The sequence below is a fragment of the Malus domestica genome, chromosome 13 (assembly GCF_042453785.1).
Source record: "Malus domestica chromosome 13, GDT2T_hap1".
Lineage (NCBI taxonomy): Eukaryota > Viridiplantae > Streptophyta > Magnoliopsida > Rosales > Rosaceae > Malus > Malus domestica.
The window spans coordinates 11,909,383-11,931,351 of record NC_091673.1 but is presented as its reverse complement, the minus strand read 5'-3'; the positions used below and the strand labels follow the sequence as shown (position 1 = coordinate 11,931,351).

Below are 21,969 nucleotides of genomic sequence, written 5' to 3'. Positions count from 1 at the left end.
GTTTTATCTTATCCCAATATTTATTTTTAATAACACTTTAATTAGAGGTTAAGATCAAGAGACATACTTTCAACAAATATTTTTACATTTTTTAGCCTATAGATGTCCATCTCCATTTGTATTTGTTTGCGCCGCCATCGCTGTCGGAGCTCACCGCGAGGTGAGAAAGATGAATTTACAAAATGAGTTGTGCTATATTTCCACTAAAATGAGTTGTGCCATATTTCCATCAAATTTCGAATTTAGAAACCACTTGAATTTACAATATAGTTACTGATGACGAGATAATTACTGTTCTGTTTACATATTTACCAAAGTTTATCTCAATTTTCATGTTTAAGAGGTAAAAAGTCAAAATCTCACCGCAGATCGACAACATCAATCCTCAAATTGGAGTTTATAAACACATGAGAACAATGCTCATAAATCGGGGTTCCATCTGAGGACTCTTCATGCGGATGAAACCCACGCTGATCACAATTACGAATTGCTGACACACCACCTGGGTCGGAGAGATGAAATATGCCGTGTGGACTGCGATAACATGGGAAACAACCTAGCATGTTGATTATATTACATAATAAAATGATATATTATCAATTTCGTCGACGGTTAAACAAACCCACCTGGATGTATCTGTAGGAGCCATGACGATTGCAATTGCTTCTGGTAACATAATCTGAAACAAAAACAACCATAGCGACCCCGTTATATGAAGTGCAATGAAACCTTGGAGAACACGGACAAATAACCAAAGTGTATCTAATAATGTAACAAATCCTTCACAGTAGAGACTCTATTTCGACAAAAAGAACTAAAGCCGCGAGGAAATTTAGAAAGTACAGATTGAAGTCCAGAAAATAAATATTACCAAAGAGTGAGGACCGGTTTAGGGAAAGGGGACGCCTAGACTGTCGTGAGCCTATTATTCATACAAAAAAAAAAAAATACAGTAAAAGAAAGGTGATTGCTTTTTACCTGGTATGAATAATGAGTGTGCAGATCAACCGATGACATGAAACAGGTCTGTGATGGGTGTGTCTGGTGCATCACATGGATACGAAAGTCAAAATAATGAGTACATGTACAAGAGCAATAACTAATGCACATTGAAGCCACTGAAGCTATTGACACTTACATGAATCCACCCAAGTTGAAAAAGAGATAATCTGTCTTGAACCTCAAATATTTCTTCCTCATTCAATGTTTGGCACTGAACATAAAACACAAGGTAATGAATGCTGTTGATAGAAATAGACAAACGCACTATTAAGAAGACACATATAAAATTGGGAGATCACAGTCAAGATACTCAACACATTGAGTTTACATAAAAATGCTTCTTTGATTCTAAATGATAAGTTATCCATAAGTGGGATGAGTATCTCCGATCTCGAGCAAAATTGGTCATCTAATTTATTTGGTATGTGGTTTGCAGCTCCTCGTGTAGAAAAAAAAATGATAATTTAACCATCTAATGATCCCAAGAAGAAAAATTTGGTATGACAACCAGATTATGGAAAGGCAAACCACAAGTTGACATGTGATGTATCCTACCGAATCAGAGGTTGATTCTTGCTTTGGGACTATTAGCGTGGTGATATGGAAAACCTTGTTTTTCTGCAGCCACAAAAGAAAAAATGAAACAATGAGAACCCAAAGGAATCAAATTATGTTAGTTTTCTCACAACGAAAAGACCATTATATTCTTACCAATGCACCAGCAAGAATACCACAGGTCTCCAAGTTTTTATCTGTATTCGCCCTAGCCAATCTCAAGAAATCGTCCATCAATTTTACTGGCTGCAAAACAAATTAAATGCCACCAGCATCACATTAAAAAATAATACAGAGCCTTCACCATTAGAAGCAAGAAAAATAATTTCTCAAGGATTGTAATTCGGCAAGAGAAAGATCAGGCGTTTCCATTTATAAGAAGGATTGGGAATAGGAAGCTTACAACGTGTAAATGTTGATATGAACTAGAACTTGGCATCCCATCCAGAGACGGTTTTGCAGGTCCTGGCCTTGGATCTGCCACTTTTGATGGAGGAATTGGAGTATATTCCTGCTGCACTCGAGCAAGTACAGGAGGAGGAGAAGGCTGATGGATGACCAACTCAAAAGGATCTTCCCTTGCTTCATTAATCAATGAAGGACTTGATTCCTGAGAAGGACGTGGCCATGCACCGTCATTCAAGGAGAGCACCGACTCCATTGTAGATTTAATTCCTCCTGGATCACCATCTTGTACCTGATTCAGGCTATAACCATGAATGACATGAAATTCACTATGTTAGAAGCAACTAAAATTAGTAGGAAATTTCTTCAAAGTTAATCAAGCAAGCTTTGATAATATACTTAGAAGGAAGCAAAACATGGAAATAAATATGCGGAAAAGAATCACAGTTACAAGGTTTAGCCAAGAAGTATTGCATGAAAAACTCACTCTGAAATATTATTAGCGATTAAGTCAGTACTGCTTGGATATTGAACCTGCATGGTGAATAGCTTAATCGAGTTCTGCTAGCTCAGGAATAAAAATACTTTTGAAACCGCACTTAACAATTTACCTTAACCTTTGCACTAGGTCCTAGCCACTGGCCCTGAAGACCATTTGGACCCAAAAATGAGTGTCTAGACAAAGTTTCTTTATTCGGTAGAGGTAGATTAAAAGATCTGCAAATTCAAGAAATTGTTGTCATAGTTCAGATTATCGCCTATGGATATCAGTATACTATACACAGCTAGAAGAAATACACTCACAGCTTCTGGAACTGCCTGTCAATTTGTGTAGTATTTGTTGAAATCTGTGAATAATCGTTTTTATGCTTCCATGACGACTGAGATGTCAAGTTACCAGGCTGCACATGAAAATAGGGAAGTAATTTAGTATATTATCCATAGTCTTCCAACAAACTTCAGATAAACTAAAAATACTCCATGCAGGCACAACAAGGTTATGACAAATCTTATAAGTGCTTTACAACCCAATGAAGTCAATGACTAGATAATGAGAACCAACAGAACTAATCCCATAATATCGATGAAGCATTCAGTACCTGCTTAGCGCTTAGGCTCAATGATTTATTGTTCACGGGAGGCCATTCTAAAGAAGACGTTGCCAAACCATTTGAAGTGCCTTCTAGGCTTTCATGTTGAGGTAGTTGAGCAACTGCATGAGCCTCGTTAAGTTTGCTCACTAGGCGCTGGGCTTCCGCCTTTAAAGATTCAAGTTCATCTAGTACATCTAAAAGTTTCTGCAATGATGAAACGACAGCCAAATCAGAAGAGGTTGAAGCACATTGAACGTGCAAAGAAGTAGTAAATTAAAAACTATCCAAAAGAACTTGCATATTTTACCTTCCTGTATAGAGTTTTCTCTCTTGGAGAATACGTCTGGTAGTCTCGATGACATGGTATAGTTTCAGACACCAAACTGTAAAATTTTAACAATAAGGTTACAAATCTCAATTATTCTATATACTATCAATCCCACAAAATGGTATCTTAATAACGCTTTCTACGTACCTTGAGAATCGTATAAGTATGACGTACAAATCTAGGATGTTTTTCTCCTCCCGGTAAATATTAGCCTGAGCATTTGAAGAGTACATTTAAAAAACAAAAACAAAAAACTGACAATTTTAAACACACAATGCAGGATACTCATCAAAATACTAGATTAATACATAGCATTGCCATATTATGTCATAAATTCCTAATTAGTTAGGATTAAACAATTATTTTCTAATCACAAAACTTACTGTTTCCAAATTTCATACAGAACTCAGCTTCAATGTGAAAATTAAAATTCAAACTCAATTTTTATGGTGATTGGGGAGCCTTAGCGCTGATAAAAAAAAAATTAAAAATTAAAAATTATTAAAAAAAAACCCTTAAACAGCTAATTTCAATTAAAAGTACAAAATTTGGCTCCCTAATGAAGTTTTATGTAGGTAATTAGCATTGATCAATCAAATTTAAACCCTAACTACTCTAGAACTGAATACAACGAAAGAAAAATGGAACCAAAGAGAGGAAAATCAAAAGGGAACCTGTTTGAGGAGATTATCGGCGATTCGGAAGTAAAATCGGAGAGGATAGCGATTATCGACCTCGACTCGCCGAGCCATAGAATTGATGCTGATCTTCATCTTCTCCGGCGACGAATGCCAGTTGGTCTCGCGGTATCGCGCGCAGTGCTTCAGGGAGAGAAAGGGAGGATCAATGTTCTCAACTTCTGAGCGTGTGAGCCAAGCCAGAACTCGGTCGTTTTGGGTGGAGAATGGTCTTTTAATTTTTTTTATGTCGACATGGTGAGGTTACAGAGGTACGGAATGGCTTTGGCTAGGTGCAGTGCTGGACCGACCTGTCTTCGGGGAGAAATTTGTAACTGATAACGATTTCTTGATAACGATTTTACCACTTGGAAAACAAGAGTTAAACCATAGAAAATTCTTGCAAGAGAACAAGTGTTTGTAGTATAGAATGGCTCAAGCAAGGTCGATCTCCTCAGGGATTGATATAAACAATTTACGAGTTTTTGTGTAATTAACTTATTTAACTCTAAGAATTATACTAATTTGACGAAACTAAATATTACTGAATGTGAATTAAACAAATATCTAAAATAGGAATTGATTTATAGGAATAATGATTCAACTTAAACAAAACAAGCAAATAAGGAAATTCAAGATAAAATAAATGATTGAAGAAAAATAGATTGACAATATGCTAGAGTTCAACCTTTACCAACAACACTCCTACGTAGCTATTCCAATTGCTTAAATAATTGAAAACACATATGCTTTGAAGGTTGGATTTTCCTTGTGTATGTTTTACTTGTGACATTCAAGCTAAAACGCATACCACTACATGCAACTTATCCATGACATTTGGATTAAATATAAACATGAGTGATTCATTAATCTTGGTGAAAATCCTTTTGTTAAACCATATAATCCCTAAGAGCATGATATTTACCTTAGGAGAATACAATCCTCAATCACAAGAAGCACAACCAATTTTAACGTGACATTCGTTCAAAATTGCATCCGATAACTTTTCTAAGCATCCTAATGGTGATCAAGCATCAAGGTACATAGATAGTTTAATTCGGTGATTGAAAATATCAAAGCAAGCATGTAACAATACTTAAGCAATTGAAAATAAATCTACGTATTCATGTTGCGGCTCATGGCCTTACTCTAGCATAATAAAATTAATTACACATAATTATGTTCATACATAAGAAATTATCCATAAAAAAATAACAAGAAATAAAACACCCGTTTTTGGTTCCTCTTCTGCTCCTGACTTCTTTTGCTTCTGCTGCGCCTCTGCTTCCGTCTTCTCTGCGTCGTCCGCCCTGTCGCGTCAGTCTCTCTTCCTCTTATATTTCCTTCTTAGTCTTTTATTCCTTTTTTTTTTCTTATCTCCCTTATCTCTCTGTCTCTCCGTTTCTTTTTATTTCTTTTCTTTTCAGTGTCTCCCCCATCAACCCACTTTTCCCTTTGTTTATTCATGCCGTGCTCTCCCACTCCTCATTCTTTTATTCTGTCAGTGCTGCACTCCCTTCTTGTTTTCTTTATGCCAGTGTGTCCTCCACTTCTTTCTGTATTCTATTTCTTTTATTTTCTTTTTTTTTATTTCTTTGATCCTAAAACAAAATTAACTGCACATTAACACAAGGTAAGGTAAAATGCTACAATTTTAACACAAAAACATCACAAAGACTTTAGAAATGGATGGTATAAATGCATGAAATATATGAGTGATCAAATACCCCTAAACTTACATTTTTGCTAGTCCTCTAGCAAAACAAAACCACTCAACTAAGACTAGATTCAACAACTTAGTAGCCAACTTCTCAATTAAGATTTCAGAGATAAGTGCTAATCATGAAACAAACAACCAAGAATTAATCAAGAGCTCAAAACATCATCCAATAATTAACCAAATTTCCTTCAAACAAAACGTTGAAAAACCATGTGTGAGCTAGCCATGTCAATGCAATTCCAAACTCCTTTAAATCATCATATGCAAACATGTGAGCTTCTCACAAGACATACGCTCATTCACTCATAAGTTTTGGTTAATGTGTTTCACTCAAGTGATCTCATTGTACATGCCGCCATATGCTTGCTTGTCCACCTAACTCGCTCATCAATATTTAAGTAATACCTTGGATCAATAGGACTTTATTACGGTTGTAATGGGGCTAAAGGTGATAGGCTAATGAAAGAGAGGATATGGAAATCAAAAATTTTGAGAAAGTACACTTTGGTAGTTTTCCAACACCTCAATATCACACCACCTCAAATTGAAAGCAAAATAATAAAACCTCGAGCACCTGTTACTCCCCAAATTTAACTTTAAAATGAAATTTATACTCTACCGACACATTTTCAACAAATCAACACTCTCCAATTTTCATATATTTCATTTTTTTTTTCTCTCTTTTTTTTTTTTTCTTTTTTTTTTTTGTTTTTTTTTTGTTTTTTTTTTTCAATGAGAGAAACAAATCTGCAAAAGCTACATCACCCATCAAATTCACATGTCATTATAATACACATGCTCCATCCATCTTTCTACATAAATGAACTCCCAAAAGCACAACCCATGTAATACTTTCTCAAAACAATAAGGAATCAATTTTTGTGTATGGGCTCAACTCCAATCTTGGAGCAAGGTAAAGAGATGTGGCTAACAAAAAAATGGTTTAGTTAAAGGCTCAATGGGCTACTACGGATAAACATAGCATATAAGGTAGGCATGAAAGGCTCAAACGATCCAAAGATGGCCTATATCACTTCCCAGTTATTACATGAATTGATTAATGAATCGAGTAGTATAAAGCAAGTTCTAGAGATACATGTACAGTGAGATCATACGCACAAGAAGGAATGTGATTGATGCATAATGGTTCAATCATGTATAGGCTCAAAAACTCACAAGGTTTACATAATCTCACATGATTCACATATGAAACGCTAAATCATGCTCAAGTTTCACATTGACAAGACTAGACACATTTAATTTTCAAGTTGATTTTTGGAAATCACAGCTAACACAAAGACAACGAAAAGAACTTAGACTTCTTGAAAGTAAGAAGGAAATTAAATCAAATCTCATCATTGAATTGAGAAGTAGCTACAAACAACAATAAAAATGCAAAAACTTTTTTTTTTTTTTTATTTTTAAAATTTAATAAATAAACTAACGAAATATATTTCCACCCCCAAACTTAATTATAGCATTGTCCCCAATGATAATGAAAGGAATTTTTTAACAATAAGACATAAAAATGGAAGGAAAGAAATATAAAATGAAATAAAGACACAAAAAGAAAAGGAAAGAACACACCAATTTGTGTAAGCGAGGAGAGCAGTAGTGTGAGAGATGCTGACACGTCTGGAAAAGCAGATTCCTCTCCGATTTCCGAGCTTGCCTCTTCGAAATCTGAGCTCCGTCGAGTGCAGAGGTTGCATGTGACGAGTACGGACAAATCTGGAACAAAGGATGACCCGTGGTTTCTGAGCAAGCTCAGCTTTTGAGAAAGCGAACGCCGCTTTGATTTTTTTAGTTGGCCTCTTCGATATCTGGACTTGCCTCTTCGATCTCCGAAACCCCATCGCGTGCTGATTTTTATAGAGGTATGCAGGACGTTCAAAGCACACTTGAATTTCTGCCTTCAAAAACTCCCTCTTTGCACTTCTACGATCTTGACTTGTCCGACCTCTTCTTTCTTTAACACCTTTGAAAAATGTCTGGCCCTTCCGACCGTCGTTTTGACTTGAATCTTGGTGAAGAGGCAGCTCCGCCTTCACCAGATAACATATGGCGCCCATCCTTCATATCCCCTACCGGTCCCCTTACCGTGGGGGATTCGGTGATGAAAAATGATATGACAGCTGCGGTGGTGGCCCGGAACCTTGTCACTCCTAGAGATAACAGACTGCTCTCTAGACGATCTGATGAGTTGGCTGTGAAGGAGTCTCTGGCACTTAGCGTGCAGTGTGCGGGTTCTGTGTCTAACATGGCCCAACGCCTCTTTGCTCGAACCCGTCAAGTTGAGTCGTTGGCGGCTGAAGTAATGAGTCTCAAAGAGGAGATTAGAGGACTCAAGCATGAAAATAAACAATTGCACAAGCTTGCACACAACTATGCCACAACCATGAAGAGGAAAATTGACCAGATACATGAATCTGATGGTCAGATTTTACTTGATCATCGGAGGTTTGTGGGTTTATTCCAACAGCATCTGCCTTCGTCTTCTGGGGCGGCACCGCGTAGTGAAGCTCCAACTGATCAACCTCCGATACCTCCTCCTTCTGTGGCCCTGCCGACTGCTGAGGCTCCGCCGACTACTGAAGCTCCTCCTTCGCAGCCTATGTGAAAGCTTCTCCTTCGAAGCTTTTTTTTTTTTTTTATCTGCTCAATGTTCCTTTCCCTTTTTTTTTTATGAATGAAAAAAAAATGTTGCAAGAAGTTGTGGTAGATATTGCAAAATCATTACCTGCATAAAGGAACACAAGTAGGACTTAAACACAAAAACCAAAAAAAAGCAAGAGAAAAACAGAACAAGAAAATTTAAAATTATTCAAAATAAAGATGAAAGATAGAAAGCTTGGGTTGCCTCCCAAGAAGCGCTTTCTTTAACGTCTTGCAGCCGGACGATGCCTCCAGTTACATTCCCCTAGGTTCCATGGCATGGAAGTGATCTTCGAATGGAAGGTGATACTTGAAGTGATCCGGCAATGGTGTAAATTCTAGTGTGAGTGCTCCCAAGAAAGATCTCACATTCTTCACCACAGTAATACCAGTTTTCTTTGGAACCACCTGAGTCGGGCTCACCCATTTGCTATCCGAGATTGGATAAATGATACCTGCATCGAGTAACTTCATCACCTCAACTCTTACAACTTCCTTCATGATCGGATTTAGACGTCTTTGAGCTTCAACAGTTGGCTTAGTCCCAGCCTCCATAAAAATCCTATGCATGCACAATGCTGGACTAATACCTTTTATGTCAGCAAGTGTCCACCCCAGAGCATCTTGATACTTGCGAAGAACTCTTAGTAATTTGTCTTCCTTCGTGTCATTAAGATCAGCAGCAATAATAACAGGCAATGTCTCATTCACCCCGAGATGAGCATACTTGAGGTGGCTAGGCAGTAGCTTGAGCTGTAACTTTGGAGCTTGCTCACTTGAAGGAAAAAGAGGCTGCTTAGGCACTCCAAAGCTTTCATAAACATGTCGCCACTTTGGATTATGAATTGGTGCACTATCTAATGCAGCAATGACGTCCACCACATTTTCTTCCATAGATAAAGTAGCATCATGGTTGGTGAGGCAAGTTAACAGCTTATCATTAGATGATCGTGAGGCAAAGTTTGCATGCACAATCCCATCCAAAACATCAACACGAAAACATTCTTCATGTTCGAAAGGACGCTTGACAGCTTCAAAGAGTTTGAATACAACTGATTCTCCTTGCATTCTTAAGGTTAAAGTACCTGCTTCCACATCAATAAGTGTCCGGGCGGTGGCCATGAATGGTCGGCCTAAAATGAGAGGCACTTCCTTGTCTTCCTCCATGTCAAGTACAATGAAATCAGCTGGGAGATAGAATTTATCCACCTTAATAATCACATCTTCCAAAATACCCAAAGGATAGGTCACGGACCTATCTGCCAATTGAAGACTCACAGATGTGGGCTTGAGTTCTCCTTCACCTAATTTTTGAAAAACAGAATAAGGCATAAGGTTAACACTTGCTCCTAAATCAATCAATACTTTATGAAAATCAAGACTACCAATAGTACAAGAGATAGTGAAACTCCCCGGATCTTTCTTCTTGGGTGGTAGCTTATGTAAGAGGACAGCACTGCATTGCTCAGATAAAATCACCTTCTCGTATTCCAAGAACTTTTTCTTTTTAGAACATAGCTCCTTCAGAAATTTGGCATATGATGGGATCTGTTTAATAGCATCTAATAGAGGCAAATTAATTTGAACCTTAGCCAACGTCTTCATGAATTCAATGCATTGTTGATCCTTGGAACGTTGTTGCTGCCTTTGTGGAAATGGCAAAGGTGGCTTGTATGGTGGCTTATCAGAAGGTGCAAATAAAATACCAAGGCCTTTTTCCTTGTTTGCATCAGAGTTGCGTCGAGATTGCACATTGTCACTTGCACTAGGATCTGGAATACTTGCTTCAGAAATAGCCTCTGACCGAGACTTTGCAGCTAATGGCGCACTTTCAGTAAGCTCTTCTTCTTCCACTTCGGCTTCATGGTGCTCCACTTCTCTGTTGTCATAGCTCTTGCCACTTTTCAATGTCCGTATTACTTTGCAATGCTCCATCCCTTTTGGATTTTGCTCAGATTGGCTTGGAAACTTTCCTTTCTCTCTTTCATTGAACATGGTAGCAAGCTGTCCAACTTGAGTCTCCAAATTCCCCACTGATGCCGTGAGATTCTGAATGCTAGTTTGTGTGGATTGGACAAAACTGTTGGTGCTAGTAGAGAGAGCGGACATATGTTGAGCTAGCTGTGACATTTGGTCTTCAAGAGATGGTTTCTTAGTCTCACTAGTTGATTGGTAAGACTGTTGGTATTGACGTGGCTGTTGGTTGCCACCCCAACTGAGATTGGGATGGTTCTTCCACCCAGGATTATATGTATTGGAATAAGGGTCACTTTTGGGTCTAGTGAAATTATTCACCATATTCACATGCTCTTGCACAAGCTCAGGATAGCTATCCTTGTTGGGGCATTGAGTGATGTCATGAGTTGTTGCACTACAAATGATGCACGCTTCTTGGGCATTGGGCATGGAAGATACCTGCATTAAGGCAGCAAATTTGGCATTAAAATTATTTTCCATTTTAGCAATTTGAGCAGAAACATTAGGATAACTATGAGAAATCTCAAAAACTCCCCTCTTTTGTGTTTGTTCTTCTGTCCATTGTTGGGATTCAGAAGCCATCATATCAAACAACTCAAATGCTTCCCTTGCTGATTTTGACATTAATGACCCTCCAGCAGATGCATTCACGTGACTCTTGGTGGTGGCATTGAGACCATCATAAAATATGTTCATTTGAAGGTTAGAATCAAACCCAGCATGAGGACATTTTGTGTACATCTCATTATACCGTTCCCAAGCTTCATGGAAAGACTCGTTCGGCTTTTGAGCGAAAGCCAATATCTCTTTCTTGAGTGCAAGCGTCTTGGAAGAAGGAAAAAACTTATTGAGAAATTTTTCTTGCAATTCTATCCATGTTGTAATGCTATTGGCAGGCAGAGAATGCAGCCATGCCTTGGCTTTGTCCTTCAAAGAGAACGGGAACAAACGTAACTTGATAGCTTCAGAAGAGAAACCTCTGATTATGGTGTTGTCACATGCCTCAATAAAATCAACCAAATGCATGTTGGGATCACTGTTTGGCAACCCATGAAAGGAGGGCAATATGTTGAGGATGTGAGGTTTGATTTCAAAGGATGTCCCATCTTCCACATCTGGATATATAATGCACCTCGGCACTGCATTGATTCTCGCCGCCAATGAATTCCTTAAAGGTTGACCTGCTGCAGGTAAGGCTAGGGCCATGTGTGCAACTGGTATCAAAGGTTGGAAAATAGATGTGCCGCTCTCAGGATCACGGAACAAATCCTTAAGAAAAGTATCACCAAGGTTGGAATCTTGTGCTAAATATTTTTCTCTAGCTAACTTCCTTGCACTTCTCTCTGGTTCAAGGTCATAAGGAATAAGCACTTGATTCTTGGACCTTGTTCCAATCACCATATACTACACCTGAACAAACAATAGAAATATTAAGCCACAATAAAAAATAAAAGTAAAATAAAATAAAACTTAACAGAAACTAACTAAACAACAAAAACAAAAAGAAAAAGAAAGTAAGTAAACCTAGATGAATTAAAAACACAAATTATGCAAATTGGCAACCACTAGTTAATTAAACGAAAACAAAAATCTCACACCACACATCCACTACACTTAATAAAAGATCAAAACTCACTAAATTAATAGCTGTTTTTTTTTTTTTTATAACTTTAATATAATAAATTTTTTTTTTAATAATATGTGATTTAAAACAGAAATTTGTGAAAGGGATACATAAACAGATTTCTAACGCAAATATACAACATTATTACGGTACCAAAGTTAATCAAGAAGGATTCTTTAAATAATTTTTTTTTTTTAAATTAATTTTTTTTAATGATTAATAAAAATAAGACATAAACATAAGTATAAGAAAAATAAACACAAAAACTCGGGAACTGTTGGCACAGTCCCTGGCAACGGCGCCAATTTCTTGATAACGATTTTACCACTTGGAAAACAAGGGGTTAAACCATAGAAAATTCTTGCAAGAGAACAAGTGTTTGTAGTATAGAATGGCTCAAGCAAGGTCGATCTCCTCAGGGACTGATATAAACAATTTACGAGTTTTTGTGTAATTAACTTATTTAACTCTAAGAATTACACTAATTTGACGAAACTAAATATTACTGAATGTGAATTAAACAAATATCTAAAATAGGAATTGATTTATAGGAATAATGATTCAACTTAAACAAAACAAGCAAATAAGGAAATTCAAGATAAAATAAATGATTGAAGAAAAATAGATTGACAATATGCTAGAGTTCAACCTTTACCAACAACACTCCTACGTAGCTATTCCAATTGCTTAAATAATTGAAAACACATATGCTTTGAAGGTTGGATTTTCCTTGTGTATGTTTTACTTGTGACATTCAAGCTAAAACGCATACCACTACATGCAACTTATCCATGACATTTGGATTAAATATAAACATGAGTGATTCATTAATCTTGGTGAAAATCCTTTTGTTAAACCATATAATCCCTAAGAGCATGATATTTACCTTAGGAGAATACAATCCTCAATCACAAGAAGCACAACCAATTTTAACGTGACATTCGTTCAAAATTGCATCCGATAACTTTTCTAAGCATCCTAATGGTGATCAAGCATCAAGGTACATAGATAGTTTAATTCGGTGATTGAAAATATCAAAGCAAGCATGTAACAATACTTAAGCAATTGAAAATAAATCTACGTATTCATGTTGCGGCTCATGGCCTTACTCTAGCATAATAAAATTAGTTACACATAATTATGTTCATACATAAGAAATTATCCATAAAAAAATAACAAGAAATAAAACACCCGTTTTTGGTTCCTCTTCTGCTCCTGACTTCTTTTGCTTCTGCTGCGCCTCTGCTTCCGTCTTCTCTGCGTCGTCCGCCCTGTCGCGTCAGTCTCTCTTCCTCTTATATTTCCTTCTTAGTCTTTTATTCCTTTTTTTTTTCTTATCTCCCTTATCTCTCTGTCTCTCCGTTTCTTTTTATTTCTTTTCTTTTCAGTGTCTCCCCCATCAACCCACTTTTCCCTTTGTTTATTCATGCCGTGCTCTCCCACTCCTCATTCTTTTATTCTGTCAGTGCTGCACTCCCTTCTTGTTTTCTTTATGCCAGTGTGTCCTCCACTTCTTTCTGTATTCTATTTCTTTTATTTTCTTTTTTTTTATTTCTTTGATCCTAAAACAAAATTAACTGCACATTAACACAAGGTAAGGTAAAATGCTACAATTTTAACACAAAAACATCACAAAGACTTTAGAAATGGATGGTATAAATGCATGAAATATATGAGTGATCAGTAACCTACAAAGAATTATACCCTCGTTTATGATAATTTTTGTGTTCCACAATCATATCAGGTAGATTGTTTGACCGACTCATAAAATAATGAGCATTTAGGTAGCGCTTGATCTCATGTTTGTACTATTGTACTTTTATACGTAAGCGGAAAATGATTCTAATAAAAATATTAAATATCAACGTTGTAGGTAAAAATGAAGATTCAAACGAGCGAATGAGGGCAAGATCTTTTATTAAACAAACAAAGTTTACAAATGAGTGTTTAACTCTCACAATTCAAATCCCATAAATTACAAATCATAAACCAAATGAGCAGAGAATCCAAAGCAAACAGAGAGATCTCCCAAATTGTTCTCTAACTCTCAAACTCACAAATTAACTCTCACCAATGTCAAACGAAGGAGCCATGAATTTGCCACACACTCATCACTCCAAACGGTGACCTCCGTTCCAAAACCAAAAGAGAGTAAAATCTTTAAACCAATGGTGATGACACACAAAATAAACCAAACCCTAAGGTCCTGTATATAATGCATAGAACTTAAGTTACAATGAGAATCTTAATCCTAATTGAAAGGAAATCCAAGTCCTAATAGGCAAGGAAATCAAATTCTTATTCTCATCAAATGAGTAAATTATCGAAACTTCTTCACGAAGCAAAGAATCCAACCAAGAGATCTAAAACCCAGCGCATATAGGACCAAAAAAAACTAAAAAGGAAATGTGAGAGGATTTCTCTTCCCGTCTTTGATCGATCGACCGCCACCTCCGATCGATCGCCCTAATGTCAGAACTCTTCAAATGCTTCTTCTATGCTTTTGTCCGACCGATCATCACTTCCAAATTTGTATCCAACACTTTAACTTGACCCATAAATCACAACATGTACAACCCCCGCAAGGGTCACACTTCTTTGTAAGTAATTAGGTAGTCCACCTTATTCGGCTATTGGACACAATAACTTTATGATCCTCACATTTGTAGTGTCATTGATTCGCTTATTTTGTAACATGATACAAAATATGAGACGGATTTTTCTCTTTTGTTGGTACAAGAAATACTAGCAGATGGTGATTTAAACACATGACTTTCAGACTTCAGTGTAAAGGTAAACATTTTTAACCATTTAAGCTACAAATCTCTTGCTCGAAACAAAAAAAAAATGCTACTATGCCTAAAAAAGACACGAGTATAATAGGTGGGCAAATATAACAAGATGAAAAATGGGCAATTAGCTGGAATGATCAATTTTTAAGATTTGGTTGAAAAAATGATCAGTTTTTAAATGTCATCATTATATCATAAATGTATGATCATTATGTCATCATTGTGTCATCAATGTCTGATCAAATATGACATGGTTACTAAAACTGAAATTTACATAGACTCATTATAATATTTATTGTCCCGCATCAAACTGCATATACTTCCCATATGTGAGCTAAGGAAACTTTAACGAAAAGCTCCCGGTACTGTTCACTTTAACGAAAAACCACATTTTTACACTAAAAAGTCAATTTTAATACTATTCACTTTACTATTTATTTTGTCATTATCGTTACAACTTAAAGTTAAGCGAAACTACTTTATATGCGGAACTATTGTCATGCTTGTATGGTGTGCACTGTGTCGTCTTTGTACTTGGTCATCATTTTTCAAACTGGAGCCTTCAAATCAAAGTTTAATCTTATAGTCGTTCGCCCTTCTTTTGTCTCTGGCCAAACGATAAAAGAACTAGGGATAGAAACAACACATAATCTCAAATACATGAATAAACGTTCTTAATTACTTTAGCTATAAGTGTCTTAAAATCTTATATTCATTCTGAAAACACATTTTTACAGCAGTAATTATATATTGATTATCTTCCGTTTTTGTTTTACTACTACAGTCTGAATGACACCGACCCCACTTAGTGGAAAAAGATTTTGTTGTTGTTGTTACTATAGTCTGAACGTTACCACTATATATTATACTTTTGCATATATACATGGCTATGGGAATTAATTTTATGGCATCATACATATTAGAATTTAGAACAGTAATCCATTCCCCACAATCATCAGCACAATCCCAATCAGAATCTGGTTTGCAGCCTTGTACGCATTGCTTCCTTCAGCTCTGATGATGTGTTCAGCCACGTCGAATTTACCTGGAAAAAATGCAATTTAATGACAGATTATACAAATAACAGCTGACCAAAACAAAATATAATCTCTTCACACTACCATGACTAGGTACAAATTAAATCAAAGGGTTACCTCTTTCTTTGCCGTGGCCACATCCGGCATGAATCGTGTCTCGAATGTCTTGAATCGTGGCCTTGTTGTAAAACAGGAAATTGGTCATGATGTTATCAATACAATCGAGCACAAGCTGTGTCTCCGTCATGCAAGGACCATTGCAGTATTCATCAGTTTTTTCTGCAGGCACCTTCAGATCTCCACTCTCATTCAATCTGTAAGACTCTTCACAGCTGCTGTATACCTGAAATTTTCTCCAAACCATTACATATATTTCCATTACAATTGTGTTTACATCCACAAATGAATATTTTATTCCTAGTGAACTTATTTTCCTAATGTCTCACATGTACGTAAACATTCAGAAATGAACATCCTATGAAGTAACGGCGTGCATGAGTATTGTCAAAAGTGGATCTATAACGTGTTTGTATATTTTGTGAGCAACAATGGTACCTAACACATTATGGATAGAATATTGACAGAACGTTAGCTCCATAGACGGACTAATCAAATTTGAATATGGTATGTGCTTTCAACTGAATGATGGTGTGACTTACATATTTGTCATTGAAACACAGCAAGGCTTTGGCAACAATTTGAGTTGGATCCTGGTGTTCAGTGCCAGTGCCCTTTTCTGGTTCATCACCTCTTTCGGGTGTATATTCATCTGCCATCCCTGCAAAAATTTATGCACCAAAAAAAGTTCCGCTTAATATTTTATTAGAAAATTAAGAATAAGAAGTAGGAACCAATATTAGGTTTCTATGTCACATATAGACCTGTTCTGCAGCAGAAAAGAGAAATGCAGATGAAAGCTGCAGCTAAAACTGAGAGTTGGGTCATCGTTAATGCCATGACAGAAGCTTGCAAACTACAGCAACTATCTCGGTAGAGAAATATAGCTACAGTTGGAGCTAAATCGAAATTGTGGATGCAAATTTTCTCCTCTTCGATCTTGGACGATTTTGCACCTACAAAACAACTAGCACCTTAGGTTAAGGCCAAAAGCCTCACGCGCCCACGATGAATGGGGGGGGCTTTGGCCGAAGAACCTCCGATGCCAAAGTTAGAAATTTAGAGAGAAATAGTGTTTAGAGTGTTTTGGAATTTTTGCAAGAGGTTTGGAATGAATTTTTGGTGAGAATAGGAGCCCATTTATAGGATTAGGCTTCCCCATTTTTCACCAAGGAAGGGCCGGCCACACCCTTCCCTTTTCTTAGTCAATTTGTGGTTTTTTATTAGCCCCTTTATTGGCTAATAAAATAGAAATGAATGGGGTCTTAAATGATTAGCTTTATTTGAGTAATAAAGTGGAGGAAAATAAAAAAAAAGGTAGGGAAAAGATGGGAGGGAATGTGGCCGGTTACTATGGGATTTTTAGGTTTAATTTTAGGTTTAATTAGCCAATTAATTGGCTAATTAAATATGAAAGGAGATATTTTATTATTTATGGTATTGATTGGCTAATTTAAAAGGGAAGGAAAGGTGGAAAAGGTAGAAAAAAAGGTGATGGAATAGACTTTGAATGGGGTAGCCGGCCCTATCCCATTTTTTAGGTTTGAGTGGATGTTTCAAATTGGTAATTAAGGGATGATTTTAGGAGATATGGGAAGAATATATTATTTAGATAATTAATTAACTAAATAATATATTAGGGAAATTAAGTTTTGGAAATAATTACCTAAAATAAGATAATTTGGAATTAGTTACCTCTTCTGGAGCATTTTTGAATTGGTTGAGGATGATTACCCACTACTTGCGCGTAGGAATCCCGATATACCTCAAGGGTATTTTTGTCCTCTTTCGTTCACAAATCCACGTGTCGCCTAGTGAATATTTTTGGCTCCACAAATGCCCCCACACCTGTTGAGCTGTTTGCAGAAAAGGGCAATAGGTGTAGAGATTTTCTTGCTTTAGGAAATTCTGAACTGTTTCCTATTTTGTTGTTGATTCTTTCTTTCAATAGGAAATTAAATCCTTCTAGGAAAAGGAAATAAATTTCCCCAAAGCTTATTTAAGTCCACCTTAAGTGGATTGTTAAATCAACTTTTAGAGTGAAACTTATTCATCCTTACAAGAGAAAAAGAGAGCTTAGAGGATATTTGTTCCCCCTCCTCTAGCAATCTTCTACGTCTTGCCCGTGTAAAGGATCGCTCTTCGTTGCTTCCAAGTAAGAAAAAATTATTTTTCTTGTCTTCTTGATTTTCTGGAATCTTTGGATCTTGATTCTTGGCCTGATGGGAATCAGAGACTTGTTATAGGTTGATCTGGTGAACCATGGCATGGTAATGCCATGAAAATATATATATTTTTTTCTTGCTGGGCGTTGAAGCAAGCCAGGCCGTGGGGCCTGGCAGGTTTGCTGGTCCTGCGGCTTTAAGCCTAATTCTTTTTTTTTTTTTTTTTTTTTTTTTTTTTAACAACTCTCTAACAAATCTTCCTTGTACTTTTGTAGAATTTTCAAGCATGTCTTCCTCGAGCCGTAAGAATGATGATGGTGTGCCCCCGCTGTACCGTCAAGGCGGGTCTTTGAGCAAGATTGGCTACTTCAAAGCTGCTCACATCAAGATTAGCTCCGACAATTTGTTTAGAGATTTTCTTGAAACGTATTGGCATGCCATTCCGTCGGGAGTGCGTGTGAGACGAGTTAAAGATGGTAGCAGCCGAGAACCATGCAGTGGAACTCGGAGAACTATCAAGTTCCATCCTTACTATTTTGTGTTAGGGTTTACTTTCCCTATACCGCGTTTCTTCCAAGAAGTGCTTTGCTCTATGAAATGTGCGCCTGCCCAATGTTCCCCGAATGCGGTCCGAGTGATGGTGGGGTTCCACAATTTGAACCAATTCTTTGACTTGGGACTAACCACTAACGAATTTTGGTATTTCTTTGACATAGGTCGTATTGATGGAGTTGGACAACTGCGAATCCGTCATAAGCTTTTTGATAATTCGAGTAAAGGAGATCATGATTGGGCCAAAGAGACTTTGGAGATAAGTGGAGAATGGGAATCTGATTCTTCTCCCGAGCTGCGTGTATCAACGGTCTTCATATCTGGTAAGCAGACTGCTTAGTCTTTTCGGCTGCTTTGCTTTAGTGCCAAATCATTCTTCAATTTTCTGATTGTCTTCTGTTTTTTTTTTTCTTTTTTTTTGTAGATTCGGAATTTGGCTCAACTCCTAGGGTTTCTCCAGATATGAAAAAAGTGCATGTCGCTCTGGGTATTCCTTCCGAGTATCGTGAGTGGCGTTGGCTGCTTAGTCCTCTTCGTAGGGAAAAAGGTGGACTACCCCCAGAAGAAGAAATAAAACGGATCAAGGCAGACGCGATGGCTCGTCCTATCACTGTGGTGGAGCCTACTACCAATGAAGGTGGGAAAAAGAAACATTCCCCGCCTGCTCAAGAGATACCTGCTGAGAAGAAAATGAAGACTGCTCGTGGGGATTCTCCGGCTGCTCCCAAGATTGTGATTGACCTGACTTCCTCTAAGGGCGAGAAAGAACGAACTGCTACATTTGTGCCAGTAACGCCTATTGCTTCGAAGGCTGCTAGCTCGATTGCTGAAAAAATTGCTCAGCGTAAAAGTTCTTTCGTGCCTTTGGTACCGAAGTTTGTGCCAAAACGTCCGTCCGGGACTAAACCTGACTTACCCTTGAAGAGACTTGCTACTATGAAGAGTGATAAGGTGCCCCTGTCTGCTAAAGTGGCGCCGAATACTGCTTCTTCCGCTGCTGCAACCATCTCGTCTGCTGATAAGAATGAAGCTGCTCGCTCAGGCAGGCTTGAAGAATCCGCCAAGGCCGTTTCTGAAGAGGCTGCTAAGATTTGTGCTCTTTTGAAACCAGATCTTCTTGAAGACATGGATGTATGCGCCCAGTTTGTTGATGGCGTCAAAGAGATTGTTGGTCCGAGTCTTTTTGCAAAGCATACACCCGAGTATAGGAAGACTGCTCTGCTAGCCATGATGCAGAAAACAACAATTCTGGCAGCCGAGTCTATGTTCCTTGACCAAGAGGACACCAAGGCTGCTAAAGAGATGGCAAGAACTATGGCTGCCGAAGCTTATTCCTCGGTTGAAAAAATCAAAAAATTGGAATCTGAGCTTGCTGCTTTGAAGGAATCTCATACTTCTGACCCCACTTCTCAGCAGCTTGAGGCCGCTCACCAGGAGATCATGGATTTGAAGACTAGGTTTGATGCGGTCCAAACAAAGAATGAAAGTGCAGAGAAGGAAATCGAGCGTTACATACCTCAGATTCGAGATCTTGAACACTCCATATCTGAACTTCGCTCCGCTGCTTATGCAAAGGATGAAGAATTGATTACTACTTACAACCAAGCGATCCACTTCAAAGAGGTTGCTGACAGGCTTGAGCCTCAAGTGTCGGAACTTCAAGGTGTTTTGAAGACCAACGACAATCTTAAGAAAGAAATTGAGGAGTTGCAGCGAGTTCGTGCTTGCCTGTTTGAGGAGAATGAGCAGTTGAAGAGTGAGAAAAATGGTTTCGAGGCTTCGCTTATTCAGAACCAATCTGATTTCTACAAGCTGGGCTATGTAGATCATCTCTATGGGCGGCCGTCTGACTTTGAGTTTTCCGGTAAAGACTTCGAGACCTTCTCTATTTCCCCAGAAGACTTGCTCGATTTTACCTTTGAGTCTTCTATCGGTGAAATAGCTGGAGGAGTTGATACCCAGGCTGGAACAGTCGAGGGTAAAGGTCCGGAGGATGCCGCTGCTGAGAACACCAAGGCTGCTGAAGGTGTAACAACCGAGCAGTTGGGAGATGTCCAAACTACCGAAGAGTAGTCTTCTAGGTAGCTTTTAGGGTTTCCTTTTCTTTCCTTTGTTGCTTTTGCTTGAACTCTTTTGGTATTTGCTTGTTGTTTATCAATTTTGCTATAAAATTTAATAAACTCGCTTCTTTTGCTTTTCCCATTTTTTTTTTTAACCTTTAGACCTTATAAGCCAGTGGCAGGCGTGCTACTTTTCTATAAGTAGACAGGCCCACATAGCCTATGCAACCGTAGGTGTTGATGTAGAAACTTCTGCAAAGTTATTAACCATAGGGTTGGCAGCCGGATGCCTTACTTACAGAAGCAGACGAATCCGCGTAACCACTTGGTTATTCAACCTTGGATTTTTCCAATTCCGTAGGCCGTGTAGCAAGTATCACAACACTTTAGGATTTGGTATAAGTTATTCTGCGTTTGACAGAGGTGAAGCTTATCAACTACGTAGCATGTCGGTAGTGGATAAAATCTTCGTGTGTGCACGCTAACTTGTTTAACCTTTCACAATAATGTGCGGTTGCATAAGTCTAGCGTGGTTCTACTGCTCGAAGGGCAAGCCGTAGGCAGTCTTCTGGAAATCCGTAGGCTACCTTAGTGCACTCGGTAGCAGCTTTAGGTTTCCAGGGCAGCCGCCCATTGGGTGTGCTGCATAATGTGCCCCCTCCGTATCTAGGGCCCGGTTCCCTGCGGATTAAGCCGATAGACCCATAATCCTTCAACTAGCTAAGCCTTGAAACAGACCATTGTGGCTACTTCTAGGAATCCCGGCGCAAGCCATCATGCACCTAGTCATTCTAGGGCAGCCAAGCTCATCCACGTCTGGATATTCGGAGTGTTGAGTTTATCCTCCCTCCTTGGAGAGCACAGTTGGTCCCTTGAGGGGTGTAATTTTCTTTTGAAATGCAGAAAGAAATAAGTTGTTGTAGACATATATTAAAGCCAAATTACAAATTACTTTTGAATTCTTTATTGAAAAATAAAATGAGCGAATAACTTGGTTGCAAAAACTGCATGATGATTGGATAGTCCTCGGTTTACGAGGTGGTGACCGTTGAGATGCTCGAGTCTTCGGGTCTTGATATAGTGTGAAGTCACACATGGTATTTCCTCAAATTGTAGGCGTTCCATTGCTTCTCGATCTCTTTATCATTCATGGTAGCAAGAGTATAACTGCCTTTGCCGCCGACTCTGTTGATCTTGTAAGGACCTTCC

At 38.0% G+C, this 21,969-nt stretch overlaps 2 protein-coding genes and 1 non-coding gene across 3 annotated transcripts; 1 reads left to right on the top strand and 2 right to left on the bottom strand.

Moving 5' to 3' along the window:
• Positions 1-223: 223 nt before the first annotated feature.
• LOC103452792 (AMSH-like ubiquitin thioesterase 3) lies at positions 224-4,380 on the bottom strand. Its single transcript, XM_008392330.4, has 14 exons — positions 4,059-4,380; positions 3,532-3,596; positions 3,364-3,439; positions 3,063-3,260; positions 2,767-2,864; positions 2,574-2,679; positions 2,450-2,496; positions 1,961-2,264; positions 1,714-1,803; positions 1,558-1,620; positions 1,139-1,213; positions 979-1,041; positions 627-679; positions 224-534 (listed from the first exon to the last, which is right to left on the bottom strand). The coding sequence occupies exons 1-14, from the start codon at positions 4,155-4,157 to the stop codon at positions 360-362; spliced, it is 1,512 nt and encodes a 503-aa protein (XP_008390552.2). The 5' UTR covers positions 4,158-4,380; the 3' UTR covers positions 224-359.
• A 6,745-nt stretch (positions 4,381-11,125) lies between these two features.
• On the top strand, positions 11,126-11,232 carry LOC114821258 (small nucleolar RNA R71). The gene has a single exon (XR_003768704.1). It is a non-coding gene; the product is annotated as a small nucleolar RNA R71 (small nucleolar RNA).
• Positions 11,233-15,523: 4,291 nt separating this feature from the next.
• On the bottom strand, positions 15,524-16,965 carry LOC114820552 (uncharacterized). The gene is made up of 4 exons (XM_029091519.2): positions 16,748-16,965; positions 16,526-16,644; positions 15,984-16,209; positions 15,524-15,874 (listed from the first exon to the last, which is right to left on the bottom strand). The coding sequence occupies exons 1-4, from the start codon at positions 16,821-16,823 to the stop codon at positions 15,756-15,758; spliced, it is 540 nt and encodes a 179-aa protein (XP_028947352.1). The 5' UTR covers positions 16,824-16,965; the 3' UTR covers positions 15,524-15,755.
• Between the last annotated feature and the right edge of the window lie 5,004 nt (positions 16,966-21,969).

Excerpts from the sequence above, each read along its gene's own strand:
- LOC103452792 (XM_008392330.4), bottom strand. The coding sequence starts at position 4,157 with ATGAAGATCAGCATCAATTCTATGGCTCGGCGAGTCGAGGTCGATAAT. Across the intron at positions 1,214-1,557 it reads AAGAATCAACCTCTGATTCG|TGCCAAACATTGAATGAGGA; the intron begins GTAGGATACATC and ends TTTTATGTTCAG. Across the intron at positions 535-626 it reads GCTCCTACAGATACATCCAG|TCCACACGGCATATTTCATC; the intron begins GTGGGTTTGTTT and ends ATGTTATCGCAG.
- LOC114820552 (XM_029091519.2), bottom strand. The coding sequence starts at position 16,823 with ATGGCATTAACGATGACCCAACTCTCAGTTTTAGCTGCAGCTTTCATC. Across the intron at positions 16,210-16,525 it reads TGTGTTTCAATGACAAATAT|GTATACAGCAGCTGTGAAGA; the intron begins GTAAGTCACACC and ends AGAAAATTTCAG. Across the intron at positions 15,875-15,983 it reads TGGCCACGGCAAAGAAAGAG|GTAAATTCGACGTGGCTGAA; the intron begins GTAACCCTTTGA and ends CATTTTTTCCAG.